The sequence below is a fragment of the Erpetoichthys calabaricus genome, chromosome 14, assembly GCF_900747795.2.
Source record: "Erpetoichthys calabaricus chromosome 14, fErpCal1.3, whole genome shotgun sequence".
In the NCBI taxonomy this organism is placed as follows: domain Eukaryota; kingdom Metazoa; phylum Chordata; class Cladistia; order Polypteriformes; family Polypteridae; genus Erpetoichthys; species Erpetoichthys calabaricus.
Window position 1 is genome coordinate 85,098,207 of NC_041407.2, and position 23,064 is coordinate 85,121,270.

General features: G+C 38.8%; 1 protein-coding gene across 2 annotated transcripts in view; it reads left to right on the forward strand.

Annotated features, from left to right (window-relative positions):
* The window catches only part of LOC114664956 (phosphatase and actin regulator 4-like), a 140,084-nt gene that overhangs the window by 15,807 nt on the left and 101,213 nt on the right, over positions 1–23,064 (forward strand). For both annotated transcript variants that reach the window (XM_051918857.1, XM_051918858.1), the window contains exons 2-3: positions 13,781–13,966; positions 15,745–15,787. In XM_051918857.1, the coding sequence (XP_051774817.1) occupies positions 15,772–15,787 (16 nt within the window). In that variant the 5' untranslated portion in view covers positions 13,781–13,966; positions 15,745–15,771. The remainder of the gene's footprint in view (positions 1–13,780; positions 13,967–15,744; positions 15,788–23,064) is intronic.

Here is a 23,064-nt window from a genome sequence, read left to right on the forward strand (position 1 = left end):
AAGCTCACTTCACTTAACCATTTGCCATGCTACCTTATTGTGAAATCTAGCAAATTGATATCTGGGATTCTGAACAAAATTATTGTAGAAAACTGGATCTTGATTAGTGCCACCAGTAACATTTGATCCAGATAGGAATGTAGTGTAAACGATTGGTCCAGATTAATGTGTTCCCAGTCATGGGATAGCATTGATCTGAATTAGTTTAATGCAATGCCATTTTAACCTTGTCAGATGATAGTAAACATACGCTTCGAAGTCATCTGAAGAAAGCCCAACAAAATTTCTAAGCTTCCACATTTCCCTGCTTTCTGTTTCTATGGGGGTGGAATTACAAAAATGATGTGTGCGTATGAACACGAACACCATTTCTCTTAATTGATGACATACTGTATGTACTCTATATGAAGACCAACACTGTTTTTCTTAATTTAACACACTACAAAATCAGGCAAATAGGTTTGCCAAAAGAAATCCTTTTTAGAATTATGTGATGCTAGTTACATTTAAAATTATTAAGCTTTTCTGTGAATTATTTTTTAACCTTTATAATTATCAAGACAAGTATTTTTTTATTATACATTTTATATATATCGGCTTTCAATTTTGTCTGGTGTTTTGTGTAAGCCTGCTGTGAGTACCTAAAGTTAAAACCCTCAATTAACATTAGTGCTGGAAAAAAAAATTGTTTTAGTGCTCCTAAGGCGCGTTCCTACTACAAGAACTTTTTTGAGAAACCAGGAACTTTTGTAGCATTCCCACTGCAGGAACATGGGTTATTTGTAGTTCCTGATACTTTTATTTTAGTCCTACTCCACGGTATGTACATCTCGTTCAACTAGCAGCTATCATGAGTGGGGCTTGGGCAGTGAATTGTGCTGATTGGTTGAGCAAAATGACTGATACCATCTTACAATTCTGGTAGTAGTTTGGACTTTGGAGAGTTATCTGTGAAGCGCTGCACTTCACAACATATCACTCTTCACAGCCGTCTCCTTGGTACGTCCCATCACACATTGCATTGATGTAGTAAGTCTCCTGTAAACTCCTGATCATATTGCACTTTAGGACTCTTTATAGCCACCTCCCTGGTACACCATGCCATGTACTGCATCAAAACAATAATCTCCCCCATGAACTCCCAAACTCATAACACTTTGCACTGCATAACTTTTCATAGCCACCTCCCTTGTATCCCATGCCATGAACTGCATCGAAGCAGTAATCTCCACCATGAACTTCCAAACATGCCTCTCTTGGCACTCCACATATTTTGCATAAAGGTTACAGTTCCTGTTGTATGGTGGGAACACAAGACACGCAATTGGCCAGAGACCACAAGTGGCCCATGGCCTGCATCGTACAGGATCTCATGTGTTCCTGAAAGCAAAGTTCCAGCGGTGAGAAAGCACCCCTAGATGTCATCCTATTTTCTGTATTTGGTTCAAAAGTTTAAGACTTGCTTCTGAATGCTGGACAAACTGGGCAGCCTCAAGTAGGAAATGCAAAAAGCAACCCATAACATATACTACCAGAAAGCCAGACTCAATTATTTTTAGTAGTTTACAACCAAAGAAATCAAGCTTACTAACTCATTGCAGATGCTAATATAGTAACTCTATGGAAAACACATTTCAGATTTCTTATCAGTTAATGAAGTATCACCTGATCCTGATCCAACATACAAGTAAGTATGCGTAATATACACACGAGTAAGTGTTTGATCACTTAGATACAACTGGTGAAGAGAGAAGGGGTGCGTCTCCAGCATAATAAGTACTTTTCCATAGTGACAGGAGCAGTGCCTTTTCTTTTTTCTCCATGCAATATTCACAATGAGCATGCTGATGGCCTCAAGCATTCTTTATTGTCAAGGCTGTTTTGTTAGGAGTGTTCATGTTTCCTCTTGTAAGTAAAGTTTTTCTTTTATTTTTTTTTTTTTTTTAATCTTGACCATGCATTTATATTTTTGGTTTCTTAGTTGAACTGCTCATGACAACTAGCTAAAGACCTTATTTGGTTTGAAGTTAAAAGGGACCCAATATGCTAGATTTAAGTCATAGATATTGCCTGCAACAGAGGTTGATCAATGAGTCAACCATGATATGCTGTGAATGACACACAGTGCCACTGGCCCTAACATGAGGACTTGCCTTCTTTACTTACTTAGGTGTGTCTTTGAAACTGGTTATGTATGTCAGTGTTGTTTGCTAAGACGAAAGGAAACTTTTTTTTTTTTTTTTTTTTTTTGCCACCTTTGCAAAATTAATGTGGCACCAGACATAGACTGCTGTGAATCGTCACCCCTGACACAATTCATTTCTTTATTCCACTTCATCTTTTTGTGATGATTGGTTTAGCATTTCAGTTTTTGTGGGTATTGTTCTGTTTTTGACGCCTGCTTATTTCACAAAATGTTCTTCCATTCCTCTGTGAATTACAGTTTTATTTAAAGGGTTTTGTACTGTGTTAGCCATTATGGATGCAATGAGAACTCAAGCAAAATTACATCTTTTATTGGCTAACTGAACAGATTACAATATGCAATCTTTCGAGGCAGCTAAGGCCTCTTCTTCAGGCAAGAAAAGGTGTCATTTTGCGTGACTTCTTATTTCAGTTTTATTAAAAGAACTACATCTGCACAGACATGATTAACAAAATAGAACTGTATTTGTCTGACAATAGATGCCTTGAAAATAGTCTAAATTAACACACTAGATTTAGTTAAAAAGCCTAGAGGTTTTGTTGTCCTCATATATAGTGTTTGATCTTTTTGGAATTGTGCTTTCACAGGTGTGTATATATAACCCTTCTGAAAATGAAGCTGTCAGATTTGTAGTTCAGTGTTGAACATTCACCGGCATTATTTCTCTTTCTTCCTCTCGGTTTTTCCTCACTTAACATCAGTCTGCTAATTAACACACTATCACTTTAGCTGCTATCTATAGCCAGACTGAGTTTATATTCCTAAAGCTTGTAGGTGACAAAAGAATTTTTCCCCCTCTCTGCAAATACCTTGATTTTAGCTGGATTTTCATACATGTTGTACTGAAGTTAAGATGATCCTTTTGAGTTTTGAATGTACAGTAAATGACCAACTAAAGTAAAACTAATTTTTCTATGGATATTAGCTTAGTGTAAAAGGATGAAAATAGTGTGTGCACAAAGGTGTTTTTATATTATGTCAGTTCATTTTTGTCTTTGTTTTGTGATGTATTCACATTCTTAATGAAGTTCTCTGACAGTTCTGTGAAACGTGTCTGACAGAATTAAGAACTGGCTGAAAGATTACACTTGGGAGAGGCCTTTGCTTGCTTTTTTTGTCAAAAATTATTCAAAGTGAAATTGTCCTTTTCAATTATTATCTGGGCTATTGTTAAAGCAGTATTTGTCACAATTACTGTGTTAGATTTTTTTTTTATTTGCAGAAATGTTTTTGTTGAGATGCCTTGTAATTTTAAATTTTAGGTGAAGTTTTAATTTTCCCACTTCTTTTTATGAAAAGGCATATAGCAAAGACAACACAGAACTTCATGCTCTGTTTGTTATACGATATTCCTTACTCACATCAGCATTTCAGCACAAATGCCTTCCTAATATTGCAGGACCTTAAATATAACCTGCTAAGAGATTAACCTAAAAGTTGAATCAGAACACAGTATTGTGTAAATGGCAGCTGATTAAATTGTTTTGAGTTCATGCTAACAGCCAGCATGAACAATGAACCTTGGACTGGAGTGATCCATAAGGCTGTTTTCACTGCTGCCATCAGTATATATTAGATTAGTTATTCATTTTATTATAAATTGTATTTCATCATTTTATGTGTTTTTGTTTTGTTACTCATTTCATTTAAAAGTATACTTGTTTAGAATTTTTAGAAGACTCTTACACTGGATTAAGCAGTTTCAGAAAATGGGTAGATTTACAGATACAGTTTGTTGTTGATTCCTTGCTTAAGAACATGTGGATTCTGCATTGCCAGGATGTTGGCCATGCCTGTAATGTGAAATGTGATTATTACCTCGGAGTAGGAACGAGGTGAATCATGTTAGCTGATATTAATAGTAAGTAACAATATTTAGGGAAGTTCGTAGAGGCCCACCATGTTCTTAATTAGTAAATGCAATATTCACGATGAAAGTTTGCCTTATTACTATTGTTTCTGCAGTATACAGTGGCCTTTGATGGAGTAAAAATGCAAGTGCGCAATCAAATTTTAGTGCCTTAACTATATTGTGTAGTGAATTATATTCACTTACATAGTAGATATCTTTTGTTTACATATCACACCTATCCTGGCAGTGGACTTTGAAACTTGGAACCTGGCTCTTTGGTGTTACTTTGCAAGCAGTTCTCAATAACAGAAATGTGGCTTTTGTATAAGATTGCACTTTCAGTATGTTTTTAAGGCTTTTGTTGCTTGCTACCTTAACAGTTTAAAGTAAACAATGTATAGGCAAGACTCTCAAAGTATAAGTGTTTTTAACTTGCTTTGTCACTATATACAGCACTTTTATAGTCATGTGAAAAAGGAAAGCATATCCCATGAATTGATTTTCTTTTTTAACACTAGGGGGCTCCGCCCCCTGCTCGCTTCGCTCGCCAACCCCTGGCGTTGGGGCATGATAAAGAGTGAGATGTATGAATTAGATATAGAATAGTGTGCAGGTTTGGATGATGCCTATATAAATACAAAATAGAGTGTTTGGCATAGAGTAATGTTTTATTGGAATATTTCTCTGTATACAACATTAGTAGTAAAGATGGTGTCTTGTCTTTGAATGAGTCTTCCTTGGCATGGATCATTTTTAATTTTAACTTTATTGTGAGATGAACGTCGAACACATGAGAAGGCAAAATAAAGTTGTGCATGTCCAAAAACGGGTTCAGAGAGGTAGATGCCAACCTTGTCCATGGTTTGTCCTTGTGATTTGTTGCTGGTCATGGCAAATGCAGGTTTAATGGGGAACTGTCGGTGTTTCAATGTAAAAGGTAATTCTAGGTCAGAACTCGTAAGGTCAATTCCAAGAATGAGAACAGTATTGTTAGCATGTGAATCTGAAAGAACTGTTGCTTGAATAACATCGTGTGTTATGGTGTTGACGACTAACCGTGTGCCATTGCATAAACCCTGTTTAGTGTTAAGGTTTCTTAATAGCATGATTATTGTTCCGTTTTTAAGGGTAAGGTTGTGTTGTGGTCATCCATCCGGGTTAATAGTGTTCAAATATTCTAATGGGAAATTCAGATGTTCATTGTCGTCATCAGAGTCAACTTTGTCAGAGCTTAGAAAGAGCCGTGTCTCTCCAGGAAGTAATGAAATGACCTGGTTATTAATGTGATTAACATTAATATTTTTTGGACATAATATAGTGCGTTGTGTTAACCACATATGCGAAAGCAGTATGGGCCATTGCCTTTTGGTGGCCTGATATGTACTCCGGTAGATGCAAAAGCAAATGAACTATTGTAGGATCTAATGTAGTTCATAAAGTTTTTACTTTCAGGCACATCCTTAGTTAGAAGCTTCTGTAGATATTCCGGATATGAATGTAAAGGCTTTTTAATCTGCCCCTTTTGACAACAACGTGTAAATTCATTATTTGTATTGCCAGTTGTTTCTTCTGTGAAGTTAAGTGAATGACAATGATTGCAAATGACATTCATTAATCCCAATGAATTTTCCTCAATAGTGGACTCATTATTGAAAGCGTTGTCAGCCAACTGGCGTAAGCGTTTAGCAGACGTCTGGCGTTGATGTCTGCGACGGGCATGTTTTGCTTGTGGTGTTTGAGTGCCGCGTTGTTGCATGTCCATTATTTGTGACGCGCTATTTTTGAGTTTTAATTGATCCGCCTCCGCTTTGCGCAAAGTCCGTTTCACTCTACGTCGTGCATTGTTTGTATCGTGCCTTGTTCGTTTTTGTATGTCGGTCAGTTGAGCTTTCTGCTTTTTGAGTCCTGCTTGCTTGTTTTCTGGCCGGTCATATGCGCGTTGCTTTGCTCCCTTTTTTGTATGTCTGAGACGCGAGCTCTTTCTTTTGAAATCGTGCTTGTTTTGATGCAGCACTTTGAGACGCGCGCTGTATGCATCTACGTTCAATGTGTCTGTTCATTTGGGCACGTCTCTGTAACGGGGTTACTTGAGCTTTGCGTTTTTTGATCCGAGACATTTTTTCTCACGTATTTTCCGAAGCGCATTGTATGCGCCGCCGTGTATTCTTTTTGTTTCATTCGTGTTCGTGTGTTTTGTTCCGTTATCCGATCCGAATAGTTTTGTACCCGTGACCGTGTATGCATGACTTGTTTGTTCCTCAGCGTGCGAAATATGGATAAGTATTTAGTAGGATCGCACTCACTGTTAATATGGAGCCTTTTGTCCAGTTGAACGGTTAATAGTGCTTTATTTTAATGAGATCCACCTATGCTGCCTAGTGTGAAGGTTTTGAGATGACGTATGTTTAATATGGACGTTTCCTTTAGATATGTGGCTTTGGGTGTCACTTCTTATTGATTGGATGGGGGGGGGGATGGGGGGTGTGTGGGTGAGGATTGTTGTTGAGCGAGCGTCTTCTTTCGTTTTGTGTTCCAGGGGCTTGTTGAATCCCCCTCTTTGTGTGTGTCCCGTCCGTTGCTTGTAGGGTGTGTGGGGCGGTTTTGTGTTCTTTTTTTTGTGTTCCAGGGGCTTGTTAAATCCCCCTCTTGGTGTGTATCCCGTCCGCCCTTTCTTGCGCCTGCGCAGTACGTCTTTTTGCAGCTACGGCCCATGGCCGGATGTGCCTGCGTCCATCATCCGGTTTAGCATTCTCGGTTAGTAATATGGATAGCTGGACATATCAAGATTTGATTTTTGTATAAACAGTATCTTTAGGTAAACATAATATAAGTAGGAAAACAAAATTGAAAATTTGAGTTTCTAATTATCTATATATATATATATATATATATATATATATATATATATATATATATATAAAAGTCTCTGTATGTATGTATGTATGTATGTTCCAGCATCACTTCTGAGCGGCTGGAGCGATTTTTATGGAACTTGGTACACATGTTTCTCATTGGTTGACTAAAAATACTGTAGGGTGAAATCAACCCTAACCCACCCCCTTCTGGGTAGGGTGGGGGGTGATCTTGCAGTCTTGTATGCATGTTATCATCCAGTTGACACTCTGAATGACCACCAGAGGGTGAACTGGAGGTGACTGCCACCATTCTTTGTTTGAGCACCACTGTGTGCCTGTTGGTTTTGAAATTAAATAGAGTTGGCTGGGTTGGAATCCCAATTATTTTTGTGACTCATTCTGTCTTTATGACACGAACAACCATATATATAAATATATATGTATGTATGTATATGTACATATGTATATATGTGTGTGTGTGTGTGTGTGTGTGTGTGTGTGTGTTGCATAGTTTACTGTCAAATAATGCTAAGAGTACGCATCACGTGTTTCACCCTCATTTGGGCTCATTGGGCGTACACACTCTACTGCTCCCCACTCGGGGATCGGACATCAGCGTCAGAGACGAAGCCCCTTTACGCTGCGCCACGGTGTGTGGTTCGTTTATTTGACATCCTGTAGGTCCAGAGTAATTACATTCATTGCATTCAGAGTCTGAGTCTCGACGACCTGAAATGTGTGGGTGGTTACCTACCAGGTAACGCTTTGTGGTTGGTCTGCCATTCGGCAAACATCCACCTCGATGCCCTCTTTCAGTTGCGAGAAGCAGATCATGGAATGTTGCATAGTTTACTGTCAAATAATACAAAGAGTACACGAATGCAATGAATGTAATTACTACGGACCTACAGGCTGTCAAACAAACGAACCACACGCCATGGCTCAGCGTAAAGGGGCTTCGTCTCTGACGCTGATGTCCGAGGTTCGATTCCCGAGAGGGAAGCAGTAGAGTGTGTATGCCTGATGAGCCCAAATGAGGGCGAAACATGTGTCGCATACTCTTAGCATTATTTGACAGTAAACTATGCAACATTCCATGATCTGCTTCTTGCAACTGAAAGAGGGAACCGTGGCGGATGTTTGCCGAATGGCAGACCAACCACAAGCGTTACCTGGTAGGTCGTCAGGACTCAGACTACGAATGCAATGAATATATATCTCTCTTATATATATTTCTCTTCTGGTTTGTCCTGCTTCCACTTCAAAACCAGTCCTGCCCACACGCAGCTGACACGGCATTTCTCGATTCCTATTCGTCCTCTTCCATGTCATGCACTATACTGGCCTGCTGAGCGTAATACATCCAACAAGTACTCGAGGTGCTGCCACAACGGTAAAGTAGCTTTACCTCCTTTGCGGGAGCCACCTGTCTTTACAATAGCTTCTTACACAGCAAACATCAGAAGCTAAAAATTATCGTGAACACATCTGAGAATACAACTCTTCTCTAGCGTTTGCTTCCATGGCTGCACAGATAACTCAACCTCCTGGCCACGGACCATACTGTTTTAAAATACACGAGCAAATTTATCACCAAATCTCTCCACTGTATGCTAACACTTCTACCTCTCCAGGATATGGACAGTTGTATGGTTTGACACAGCACAAGCTACTGAAGTCCGCTTACAAAATAAAGCAAACTCTGCATGCAGCGAAAATGTACTTCTCCAGCTGGATTCCATGCTCAGAACCATCAACCCCTTCGCTAAATCATACAAACACATGCATGAAATCGCTCAGTCCAATCCAACAGCATCTGTACGAATGGTTTTCAAGGAAAACCCTAGGCAGGATTTACGACGATACAATGCCGAAAGGGACATTTGCATCTATCCCATAGGCAACTCCTGTAAACAGATTTCCACGCTCAATATGAATTGTGATCCTATGGTTTACCCACTTTTATTACCCACTTTTCTTCCCTTACGGAGACATTGGCTGGCACAAAGATTTACAACATGTTCCCGATAAAAGAACCGCCAAGCGAATAAGGCTTACTCAATACCAATTTTTACGCGTACAGATTAGCAATGAGGAATACATTTAGTATTTTGCACTCCAGCGGCAAACTATTCCAACAGTACATCGTAGATGCATATGTTAAAACGGAGGGTGCGCGTCTCAACTATCTCAGATTACATCAACAAGATCTGTGTGTCGAACTATCAGACGCACTGCAAGCAAACGCTGAAAATAACAATGTACGTGTAGGCAAAATGATCATATTACCGTCCACATTTCCAGGAAGTCCAAGATACATGCAACAAAACTATCAGGATGCCTTGGCCATAGTATGTAAATTCGGAAAGCCCGATTTATTTATCACTTTCACATGTAATCCTGCTTGGCCGGAAATTCTATATGCACACTGCGTCTTTCAAGAAGTATTTATTTCTTCTTGATTTCCGAATTCCTTTCTCACCGTTTTCCGTTCCTATTCTTACACCGCCGTATGCTACAGCAGGCGTCGGCTATATATATATATATATATATATATATATATATATATATATATATATATATATATATATATAAGATAAGATATCTTATATATAAAGCAGACTGTAACAATCTTGCAGTCTTGTATGTATATGTATGTATCTAGTTGACGCTCGGAACGTTTCTGGTGTGCTCCGTAAAAGCAGTTTTACCATGAAAAATCTGTTGTATTATTTGTTTGTCGTTTAATGTTTGTTTTTGTTAATTATATTTACATTTTGCATTATTCTTATTTAAATAAAGGTTGTCCATTTTAAATGTTACTAAGTTGACAGCATATTACTTTGAAAAAATATTTAGAGTTCTGACTAATTCTATAATAATACTGAATAACATCCTACATTTTGCTCTCAGATATTTTTATTTCAAGGAACTGAACCACAGTTTCTTTTAATGTAACATTGTTTTATGTTAGAAAAAAATCATATGACTAGAAAACACATATGATGTGTGCAGTAAATATGGTTCTAACTTTGCATGCTATTAAAGAGTGATATTCTGAGAGGATTTGTTGCAAGTTGTCCACGTTGCTTGGATGACGTTTGTAAAACTATTTTCAAATAGTCGTAACGTACTCAGTGAATCGTGGCTTTCACTGGACCATTGCAAAACATTCACCTTTTCTCCATCAGCCACTCTAAGGTTACTTTGACCTTGTGTTTGGGATTTTTGTCCCACTGAAAGATGAACTTTTGCTCAAGGTTGAGTTTTTTAGCAGACTGATATAGTGCTCTTGTAGTGTTTTCTTATATTTTCAACCCTCCATTCTTAATTCTGTTTCAACTTGATGCCCATGAAAAGAAACCCCACAGCAAAATGTTACCATCCATATACTTCAATGTAGATGTGTGTGAGTAGTGTTTTATTTGTACCATGTATATACAGTATCTCTTTGAACAGAACGTTTTGTCTTTAGCTCATCTGACCACAGAGTCAATCTCATGCTTTCTGGCAAACTTAATACCTTTTTTTTTTATTACATCTTGCCTGAAGAAGGGGCCTGAGTTGCCTCGAAAGCTTGCATATTGTAATCTTTTTAGTTAGCCAATAAAAGGTGTCATTTTACTTGGCTTTTCTCTACATTCATAATGGCTAACACAGTACAACACCCTAGTACTACCTTTTTTCTCCAAAGAAATGACTTTCTACCTTACAGAACAATGTTATGCAGACCTGTTGTGCTGACTTGTGTACCTTCACTTTAGCCTCAGCTACCATACTTTTTACCTCCTACAAAGTTATTATTAGACTTTTTGTGGTTTTGTTGTTTACACAGACACTTCTGAGGCATGGCCTTTTGCTAGGCAGCATTTAGTTGGTTTGATGTACCTTACGCTTTCTGAAATTTAAGCCAAGAGTGCTTAATTAAATACAAAAACACTTGGATACTGTTTTGTACCCTTTTCCTGATTTATGTATTTATAGCTTGTTAGGAATGCTATTTAGTCTTTATTTTCACTGCTGTCATTCAAATTCAACCTGGATAATGACTCCTTAACTTTGAAGTGTTTATCACAAAATGTAACCATTATTTTAAATTTTAATTGGCAGGGGCCAACTGCAACACATACATGTCATTTATAATCCATTAGACTTGTGTGTAAACCTCTACACCAATGATTCAATACTTACAGTGCATCCGGTAAGTATTCATAGCGCATCACTTTTTCCACATTTTGTTATGTTACAGCCTTATTCCAAAATGGATTAAATTCATTTTTTTCCTTAGAATTCTACACACAACACCCTATAATGACAACGTGAAAGAAGTTTACTTGAGATTTTTGCAAATTTATTAAAAATGAAAAAATTGAGAAAGCACATGTACATAAGTATTCACAGCCTTTGCCATGAAGCTCAAAATTGAGCACAGGTGCATCCTGTTTCCCCTAATCATCCTTGAGATGTTTCTGCAGCTTAATTGGAGGCCACCTGTGGCAAATTCAGTTGACTGGACATGATTTAGAAAGGCACACACCCATCTCTATAAGGTCCCACAGTTGACAGTTCATGTCAGAGCACAAACCAAGCATGAAGTCAAAGGAATTGTCTGTAGACCTCCGAGACAGGCTTGTCTCGAGGCACAAATCTGGGGAAGGTTACAGAAAAATTTCTGCTGCTTTGAAGGTCCCAATGAGCACAGTGGCCTCCATCATCCGTAAGTGGAAGAAGTTCGAAACCACCAGGACTCTTCCTAGAGCTGGCCGGCCATCTAAACTGAGCAATCGGGGGAGAAGAGCCTTAGTCAGGGAGGTGACCAAGAACCCGATGGTCACTCTGTCAGAGCTCCAGAGGTCCTCTGTGGAGAGAGGAGAACCTTCCAGAAGGACAACCATCTCTGCAGCAATCCACCAATCAGACCTGTATGGTAGGGTGGCCAGACGGAAGCCACTCCTTAGTAAAAGGCACATGGCAGCCCGCCTGGAGTTTGCCAAAAGGCACCTGAAGGACGCTCAGAACATGAGAAAGAAATCCTCTGGTCTGATGAGACAAAGATTGAACTCTTTGTGAATGCCAGGCGTCACGTTTGGAGGAAACCAGGAACCGCTCATCACCAGGCCAATACCATCCCTACAGTGAAGCATGGTGGTGGCAGCATCATGCTGTGGGGATGTTTTTCTGCGGCAGGAACTGGGAGACTAGTTAGGATAAAGGGAAAGATGACTGCAGCAATGTACAGAGACATCCTGGATAAAAACCTGCTCCAGAGCGCTCTTGACCTCAGACTGGGGTAATGGTTCATCTTTCAGCAGGACAACGACCCTAAGCACACAGCCAATATATCAAAGGAGTGGCTTCAGGACAACTCTGTGAATGTCCTTGAATGGCCCAGCCAGAGCCCAGACTTGAATCCGATTGAACATCTCTGGAGAGATCTTAAAATGGCTGTGCACCGACACTTCCCATCCAACCTGACGGAGCTTGAGAGGTGCTGCAAAGAGGAATGGGCGAAACTGGCCAAGGATAGGTGTGCCAAGCTTGCGGCATCATATTCAAAACGACTTGAGGCTGTAATTGCTGCCAAAGGTGCATCGACAAACTATTGAGCAAAGGCTGTGAATACTTATGCACATGTGATTTCTCAGTTTTTTTAATTTTTAGTAAATTTGCAAAAACCTCAAGTAAACTTTTTTTCACGTTGTCATTATGGGGTGTTGTGTGTAGAATTCTGAGGAAAAAAATGAATTTTTCCGTATTCCATTTTCAAATAAGGCTGTAACATAACACAAAATGTGGAAAAAGTGATGCGCTGTGAATACTTTCCAGATAATAATAATAATAATTCATTACATGTATATAGCGCTTTTCTCAGTACTCAAAGCGCTATCAGATGCACTGTATACACACAGGATTTTTTTTTCTGTCTTCATGTTGTGTAGAACTTACTTTTTGAGTTCATTGCAATAAAGAGAAAAGTATATTTATGACTCAACATAGTGTCAGTTTGTTGTAATAAATTGATAAAATGAGTGCCAGCACTGTCACAATGAGTAATTACACACCACCACTTCAGAAAAAGATACACAGTGACTGTGTCATCATTTTAGTGAGTCAATTATGTTAACTGTACTGAACAAAACTAATATAAACATATTGTTCTTTATCTGCCACATATATTAACTTGATATTTAGAAAGTTGTTCAAGACGTTCTTTCGCATTTAATCTTTTTGTTCCTGGTATACAAAGGTAGACAGTGTGGCGCAGTGGCTAAGTATCTGGACTCTGACATAAGGTTGCTAGTTTAGTTCCCATTGTTTGCTCACTTTGTGACTCTTAGCAAGGCATTTAATCAGCTTGTGTTTCAAATAAATATAGTAGTCATGTTATGGATCTTTACATGTAAAATGCCTTGGCATGGTGTTCTGTATAAAAGGGACAATTAAAAGTACAAGATTTTGTTATTTATTAAAGAAAATAATAACTTTGAATATTTGCAGTATGTAAAAGGAATGAAATTTTAAATGACACTGTCCAAAAATCTAATTGATTGCAAGATTCTAGGTCAAAATTATTTTATTAGTCAAGAAATTAGCTGGGGTGCTTTAAAAAAAAAAAACGTGATTTTTCTCAGTGTAGTTTTTATTTCAGAGATAATGATGTCTTGGCTTCCTGCAGTACTGTCTTACTGTTGAAGTCCTGAAATAGCTCCAAAACAGAATAGTTAAATTAGGCTATTCTTATAAGGCAAAGTTTTCTAAGACTCCTCTCATCTGTCTCACTGCGTCATTTTTTCACTTGTGTGAAATATAGCTGATTAAAATGCTTTCTGACACAAGCACACTAATGCTTTGTTTTTCTCCTTTCAGAAAACAACACATCTCCCGTTGCCTAAGCTGCTACAGATTGCCTTTCTGCAAAAAGCTACATGTGCGGTGTCCTTAATCATTGATAATAATTTATCAAGCTGAACTTTTCTCTTGGAGGAGGGGAAATGCTGTAGAAGCTAAAGACAGCGACGAAGGAGGCAGTGGACTGAGATTTTCGTGTGATAGGTAAGCCATTAAGCTCATTGAAATAAAATGCTGTATGTTTTAGCACAAACTGTTCAATGTATTTTAAAGAAATTGTGGCATTATTATTATTTGTTTATAATTTGTTCTTTTTTATTAATTGTTTTAAAGATTTCTTTCAAATTTTAGGTGATGTTAATTTAATCAAATCCATAACTGTAATTATGAACTATCTTGGCTTAGTTGTTGCAACGTGTTTCATGGCTGTTAAGATAATTTTTTAAAGTAAACTTTAGGTGTCAAAAGGTTGAATGCCTTCAGATTTCTGACTACTTGTCCATTTCACATTGCCAATATTTCTTCAGATTTTGTTGAGATCTGGAACAAAATCTTTACAGTCTAAGTAATTAAAAGAAATATCTCAAGTAAATTTGAATAACTAATGTACTGTAAATATAGGCAGTGCAGCACAACTGTTTCATATTTGTCACATGTATAGAGGTACTTTGTGTAAACATGTTTGGGTACTTTATTTTAAGTACCAGCCAAAGTACCCTGCATTGACTGGTATATTTGTGGAATGTGTGAAGTAAAGAAAGCAAAGGTTTAAATGTTTTTTTTAAATGGTGACCCTATTGTTATTGATAGATGTCCTGTCTGTCATCCACACTGTCCCTCTATCAATGTCTCTGCTCATATGAGTTGAGAATTTGTTTCTTTTTGGGTCTGATTAGATTCCAGAATTGCAGGAACTTCTTGCTGGGTTGTCACCATAAGTACTTACATGTCTGACTAGTCCTCTTAGTTCATGGTGGACAGTTTTAAATTACAAAGAAAAATCGATAAAGCAGGAATTAAACAACAACCCATTTGACTCTCCTTTGTGTTGCGCAGAATTGGGATTTAAATTCAAGATGTCATCATATTTGGATGGTATTAAACACTCAGGGTAAATTGTTAATGTTAATTTAGCCTTTCATTTGTGTAAATTATTTATGTTGTGTATTTTCAATATAAAATGTAATGTCACATGCACAGAGTACAGTAATATTCCTCTTTCCTCTTGCAAACATTAAACTCAACAGTACTTCATGATCACTAAGCATGGACCTTGCCTTGAAACTTTGGGATTCTTCCTTTTCTCAATGGCACTTTAAAGATAAAAAGTCAATTAACAAATTAACACCCTTTAAGTATGTTATTTTACAAAGCAGACACTTGATGAGAAATTGTTTCTTCTCCTCACTATTAAGATTGTTTGGAGAATGGCCTGTGTAACATCATATAACTGCAGTTGAGTCTATTGTACCCATCTTAAAAGATTTAAAGTGATCTTAGAAACCTAAAACCTGTATCATAATGGATATTGAAAGATCTTTGCTTTCCAAACATTAATTTACAGTTAATGATTTTTCTTTCAAATTACATTTTTGATTTGTGTGCTATATGGAAATTGTTGGAAGATAATGATGCTCTTAATGGCTTTCTGTTCAACTAAGCTACTTTTAGTGATATAATTTGCAGTGAGAGTTGCACTTTGTAAGATTTATCCAAGAGGAAGTAAAATACTTGTGTGGCTAATATCCAAGGACTTGTTTAAATAGTCTCCCTTCTGTTTTGTTTATTTGCTGTTTGTACTTGTTAATTTTTAAATGAACTTGTTTGTACTTGTTAATTTTTAAATGAACTATATAAACTCGGGCAAAGATAAATGTGTGATCTCCTAATGTTAATTGAAAATACATCATAACCTCATTTTTAGAAATTGTTTTCAATATTATATAATTACATATTCTCAATTACATTTTATCCTTTCTTAGGTGCTGCTTGTATTTCTGAACCCTGTAATGGAAAAGCATGCTGGTAAGTGCTGTCTGATTTTAAAGGGATAATTTATAGGACCAGCCATAAGTCTAATGCATGCTTGGTTTTGCAATGAAATCGACATGGATGTACAGACATTTTAAGATCTCTTAGGTGCATAGCTAAAGCTACATCATCTGCCTTACTCTTTGTGCAGAGCAGAGCAGTGCAGTGCAGGACCCAGTTTTGCTTCCTTATCCAATTTTCTTTCCATTTATATACTTCTCCAATTTGATGTACTGTAAATGTTTTGTACTCTTTTGTTTTATGTGCTGATTACGAATATATCCTGTATATATCTCATAACTATAAATTAGTAAAAAAAAAAAAAAAAAAAAAAGAATAATGCTGAATAAAATCATTACCCAGTAATGACTTATTTTAGTCAGAATTTAGTTTATTGCATATCTCGGGATTCTACGGACAGATGCTATCAGTTGTCACTGTGTCAGCTAGTGACTGATTATAACTGGAACACTGTATAGTAGCTTCCTAATTGCATTGCTCTTGTGAATTAAGAGTTTGGTGAAATCTCAGAGGACAACAAGAAAACAATTTCTCATAAAGTATAAAAATTAAAACCATATTAAAGATATTTTTTTCTTATTCTATTGAGCTTATTTATTTTTTATTACAAAATCTTCACCAACAGAAAAACAGGCTGCCTTTATGAAATGTATAGTAATTTGATTTTAGTTTCTTTATTGATTTGAGGCCTCTTAGATGTAGGTTGTTCTTTTAAAAGTGCTTTGGCAGCAGACAAACATAGATGAAATCAATTTTTGGCAGGATCAAGTGATTTTCGGTTGGTAGGTTTTGATTAAAATCAAGGTTATGTGTTGGACTGTTGGATGCTTTTCTCAGAACATAGTGACACATTGTTCATGCTGTATGGGAATTCTTCTTTAAATTATGACTTCATTAAGAGATATATTTTAAAAGTTTATATAAATATGATGATGATAGGAAGTTGCATGCTTGAATCAGTTAATGTAATTTATTGTGAATGTCATATATTCTTCTTGCCCACATTTGTTTATTTTCTTAAATAAGATATCCTGAAAATAAATAGCTTTGACACACAAAAAAAGGTTTGGGGCAGCCACCCGTATACTTGAATCCTGGCTGCAAAAGGCAAAATAGGTTGCACAGATGTGTACAGAGTTGAATCCAAGATAGAACTGAATACTTGGAGGTTGCCTTCCTTTTAAGGCAGGTTGGCGAAATTGACGTCATCAGGGTCTGAAACCGGAAGTAAAGTTCTTTTGGGTTTGTGTGGAACCTGAAGTGATATTCTTGGGGGGCCTGGACCGGAAGGGATGTCATCAGAATCGGGCAGAATTTCCCATGTCTGGTCTGCAGAGATAAAAGAGGAAAGTTTACTGCACACTGCCACCCCCTGGCCTTGTGTCAAATTACCTTCTTTTGGTCCTTCTAGCTGCCTCCCATGCGCATGTGTGACAATATATATATTGTAATGAAACAGGGGTGTCAGAGAGCCCCAAAAGAAACACACCAGCACAGTCCCGGGTTTAAATAATGGAAGATTTATTACAAAATACCTCCAAAGTAGCACAAACACAGGTTTTCTTTTCTCCAGAAATCAATCCTCCTTACAATTCCTTTCCTCTTGCCACCTCAGTGCCCTCTTTCAGTTGAATGTTGCCTTCCTTCCTCCCAGCTTCCACTTGCCTGGTTAAGGGAGTGCGGCCCCTTTTATTGAGTACCTGGGAGTACTTCCAGTGTCAGGGCCATTGCCCGATGGAAGTACTTCTGGGTCATACGAAAGTCCCATGAATTGGGGAGCGCATCTCATTACAGCGCCCTCTTGCGGCACCAACAGTCCACAGCAGGTTCCAAATGGACCCTAATATGAAGGGCTGCTGCCATCTATCACCTGGGGGAATTAAATACGCCTCTGAGACAGTCCTTCCCTGTCTTCTTTTCTCCTGGCCAAGGAAGGTATTAGGTACATATCTGGTTGGGGTGCCTATCTGTTTGGTTGGGGCCTCCCATCTAGGTAAGGGACTTTCCCGACTTCCTGTCAGGATGCCTGTCCATCCTGTGTGACTCCTAAAAAAAATACATATAGAGAGTAATAAGAATGATTAAAGAGTCACAGAAAGGTTTGGGGGTGGCCACCTGTGATGGTGTGGGTCAGTCCCACACTACCAGGTCTCGCCAGGATGCCCTGAACCCGACACCATCAATAATCATGACCAGGATGAGCTTTGCTGATGAGGACAAATACACACATAGTAAGGGGAAGATGTAAAAAGTGCTCTAATGCTTCTATGAAATATCAACCAAACAAAATAACCAAAAAGAGTGCAGTGCAACAAAATGTTCAATAAATAAATAATCCAATAAAAAGAAAGTTGTCCATGTGGACGTTAAAATCCATCAATTAAAATATCCGTTAAAATATCTTTTTAGCTTATCCCGTTAAAATATCTTTTTAGCTTATCCCTATTCAGCCTCTTGCAGTGAAGGAAGCATCTATTCAGCAGTTCAGCCCACTCTCAGTGCTGCTCCTAGTCTTGGGCCCCTGCTGCTGTCTATGGCCCCAGCAGGGCACTACACCAAAGCCTCCAACTCCCACTGCCAGGATTGCTCCCCTGTGGTCCATGGCACCACCCGCAGGACGCCTCTCTGAGCCTTTCACTCCCCTGCAGCCACACTGCCTCTCTTCGGCCAGTCACTCCAACTAAGCAGCTCTTTAGCCACTCTAGCTCCTACGTCACTCAGCTGGAGTGGCCATCATCCCCCTGAGTGCTGTTCACATGCTCCCCTAGCAACATTCCTCACAGCTATCTGACTTCTCCACCTTTCATCCGCTCACTTGCACCGGATCTCTTCTCTTCCTGCCTTCCCTCGCTCCATCTTTAAACCTCTGTTGATCAGCACTCACACTTTCCTTTTAATATGGGGGGGGGTGTAGCACAGCATTGGAAATCATCAGCTCCCAGTGCCAGTTTGGTTCCTGGGCGATCCTACACCTGTGCACTAAGTGCAAGGCCGTCCGCTTCCACATCGCACACAGGAACTGCTCTCGTCACACTTCTACGCCCATACAAGGACGTAAGTGCGGCAATTAGAAGTATTTATTTAAAACTCCAACCAGCTGCGGACCCCACTTTACCACACTACCCTGTATACTTGGGGGAAAAAAATAAACATGTCTTAACAGACAAGAGTCCGAAACCAAACTGTCTTAACAGGTTGATAGCTGACCTATAAATATGGCTGAACGGAGAATGAGGTGGAGTCAGGGAGGCCAGAATGGGAACTGACGTGGCAGGCAGATGTATTCTGGGTACTGCATATGATGTCATCAGTGGCCAGACTGGTGGTGATGTCATTGAGAGGCAGGTTCTTCGGCTGGTCTGCAGCGGGACAAAAGGAGAAAGGATCGGGTGACAGTGCCAACCCTTGGTCCGACTAGAAATAACATTATTTGAGCCTGTAAACCATCTCCTATGCACACATGTGTGATACGAAGGGTGAACTCATAGCCCAAGAAGTAGTACCTCAGTTGTGTTACTGCCCATTTGATCGCCAAGGCCTCCCGTCCCACCACTGCATACATGGTTGCCCTGTCCTGCAATTTCCGGCTCGGGAACATGACTGAGTGTTCAACAGTTTCAACACTTTGGCTCAGCACGGCGCCAAGTCCTGTGCCTGAAATTTCAGTCTAGGATAAAAAGCCAGAGCGAAGACAGAAGCCATTATAACGGGTGCCGATATAACGGCATAAGACGTAACGGTGAGCGACAATAAAGATGTTGCTGCCTGTGTCTGAGTGCAGTAACCCTATAGCCATTCACCGCCACCCTGGATCCAGGGAAAAGGTAAGGTGTTATCAACAGCACAGTACCTTTCAGCTCTAGTCCAACTACAGTCCATTGGCACACTGAGTTGCAGGCAGTTGGGGATTGTGCACCCTGGCTCCCCGCACTTGAAACAGCGTAGGGTTGCTATGCGCTTCTCTTTTGGACAGGTTGTGGACCCCACATTGCAGCGAGAAAGTTGAGGGTTAGAGATACTCCTCTTTCTGCACGTTTTGACCTGACTGCCGTCCTATGCCTCTCCACCATATCAATCAAGGCATCCATGTTTTTATATGCTGCTTGTGGACTGGCTGGGTGAGGAAGTTGGGGAGGGCGTTACCAGGAGGTTGCAGGCAACTTGCTCAATGACTTGTTTTGAGTTGTTAATGTCTGGCCTTAGCCAGTGCTCTGCTTTTCCCCACAGATCATACACCTGAGGTTTTGTTGGCAGCTCTGGGTCCAACCACCACTCATGGCAGAGCCTTTCCTGCTGGTCTGCAGAAATGCCATACCTTTTTAGTATCTCAGCCTTGAGAGAATCATAGTTGGCAGCATCTTCAGTCTCGAGGTCATAATCGGTCCGTTGTGCTTCACTCAGTGTATTCCCAATGGTATCTTATAGCCGTACGTTCAAAAATTAAGAGAGATGACTCTATGTCATCATTCTCTTGTAACGGCATCAGCATTTGGGGAAACAGCCCTTGACTGATCCTGTTGGAGGGCGATGCGTGCTTGAGCCTGTGCTTCCGTCTCAGCAAGCTGGGTTTAGGTTTCACCCAATTGGACCTTGAGTCCCTGTATTTTTAGGGCCGTGCTGTGTAGCAATGAAGTCAGGCCTTGCTCTTCAGTCATTTTCAAGCAATACTCCTGCCAACTACACCAATGTAATAAGAATGATTTAAGAATTACAAAAGGTTTGAGGATGGCCACCCTGTATAGTTGAAAAACGTTTGAGGAACAAAATAAACATATCTTTATAGACAGGAGTCCAAAACCGAATTTACTAACAGGTTGAAAGCTGCTCTATAAATATGGCAGAATGGAGGAAAAGGTGGAGTCAGGAAGGCCGGAATAGGAACTGACATGGCAGAAAGACAAAAGGAGAAAGGATCAGGTGACAGCACCAATTCCTGGTCCAACTGAGAAATAACACTTATTATATAAAAGGGCTAAGAGTTGTCTGACTGTCATATAAAAACTTGTGCACCTCTGGCCCATGAAGCTTCATCTTGGTTTCAGTTGACAGCTTATGTCATGATGCACACAACACAACTCATGGATTAGACATTCTGCTCATGGCGGCCCCGAATTTGGGATGCGGCAAATTCTCATGGCCAGCGGAGATGTAACAGTGTGACTTGACTTGCACATGCAACGTAGCTGAAACGAAAACAATGGCTGAGGCTTCACGCCTCAAGTCTGGCACAAAAACAGAACGGAGGCATTGCTGACAGGAGCCACAACAAACACAGTGAAGCACGGGCATCTTTGAGTCCTTCTCACTACATCTGGCATTGTGGGCACATGCCTCACTTGCCATGGTGGTAATCAAAGCCACAACACAGTGGCCACAACTACACCTGCAACCACCATGGACATTGTGACTCGCATGTCAATGATACACACATCAACTATAGGTCATACAGTGTAGGCATGTTAAACACTGACAACTTCCTGTACACACTTACAGTCTAATCACAAAATAAAGTCATGCACACTGTTTGGTTAAGAGAAACAACTGGGTTTGCAAAATCAGCTCAGCAAAAGCCATTTCACTAATGATGTTTGATGCATCCGTGTTTACATGAGTTGAGGAAGAAAAAAAAAAAACAAACGCCATGCACAGACACCTGATAGGTTCAATAACCTATCGTGTGCATACTTGTTCACATGAAATGATTAAACAAACACTTCGATGGCCTGAAAATAAATGCATCTCTTCTCATTTGATTATAAAAGTACAGATTTCATAAACGTAAACAGCTCTTCCTCCCTGGTCTATAGAAACAGAAGTTGAACAAGAAAATAAATAAATACAAGCACAGATAGACTGGTTCAAGAAGTTACAAAGTGCTTCCCCTCTACTTTTTTTCAAGACCAAAGCTGTTACAATGCACACAGATTTGAACTTTAGGTGAGCACTGTTTACCTTCTTAAAGGCCTTGTAAGTTTCACAAAAAATGCAAGACATCACTGTTCACAATACACATGCAGTATCAACAGCTCATTATTTGTTGTAACCATGGCAGCTTCTATTGATAATTCCCCAGCCCGTGATGCTTTTGTGTTCAAAATCCATAATCAATTTGATTATATTGGTAGACTACACCCCTACAAAGACCAACTACCTTCCTGTCTAAGCTAATCTTGAAGTTATAGATCCTTATGAAGCGCTTACGAAAAGACTTTGAAAGCTTGAAAATAAACATTTCTGTCTTCATTTGCTTTGAACACTACAAGGTTACATTAAAGCTAGCAAAACAATTAAATATGAGAAAAGGTTGACAAAAATTACAGACACAGGGCAGACAGGTTCAGGACGTACAAATGTACTTCTAGACTGATTTTACACAAGACTTACAACATTATTATGTTCTAACATCAAATGCTACTACTGCTGTGTTCACTACAAACAAAGGATAAACAGTACATTTAATATTGTTTTTTGTATCGGTATACTGCTGCTGGAGTATGTGAATTTCCCCTTGGGATTAATAAAGTATCTATCTATCTACCACCAACAGATTTACTCATTTACTCTAAAGAGGACAGACTCTGACGTTTATCCATTTTAAGCCCTCATGTTGATCTAGTTGTTTTCTGTTCCTTTTTATTTGAGGAACAGAGGTCCACGTGTTAAATTGTGTTCAAAATAAGATTAGACAAAAAGTCGAAATTTTTTGTAAAATAAAATTGTGCCATTCACCCAGCTGCCAATAAATCTTCACCCTCTTCATCTATAATGAGCATACATATCTACTGTAACATAGCAACTGAAAAAGAGAAAAAATATTAGTTTATACACACACATTAATTTCAACTTAAATTAATGTTGGTTTGTTTAAAGCTAATTTTGATTCAATTTTTTATTTGCATTAGGTGCCATTAACAATGGCAACACTAACCTTTGTACGTTAATTTCCTTTAGTGCGACTTTATATAGTTTCTTTGTTTAATCTCATTATGTGATTTTTTTTTTTTTTCAACATTAATATTGAGTGTTTCTAGAAATGAACCGACATACCTATATTTGCAGTGTTAAAATAATTATTCAATAATTATTAATTATTTACATTAAATTTAGTCTATCATAACTGGAAAATACTTATGGTAGAGATCTGCAGCATAATGATGGGCTGCACAGAGAAGCCAGCATAGTAATTTCCAACAAGGAATTAAAAAAAAAAAAATACTGAAAGAGTCAAAAGATCGTTGTCAGTTTCTTTT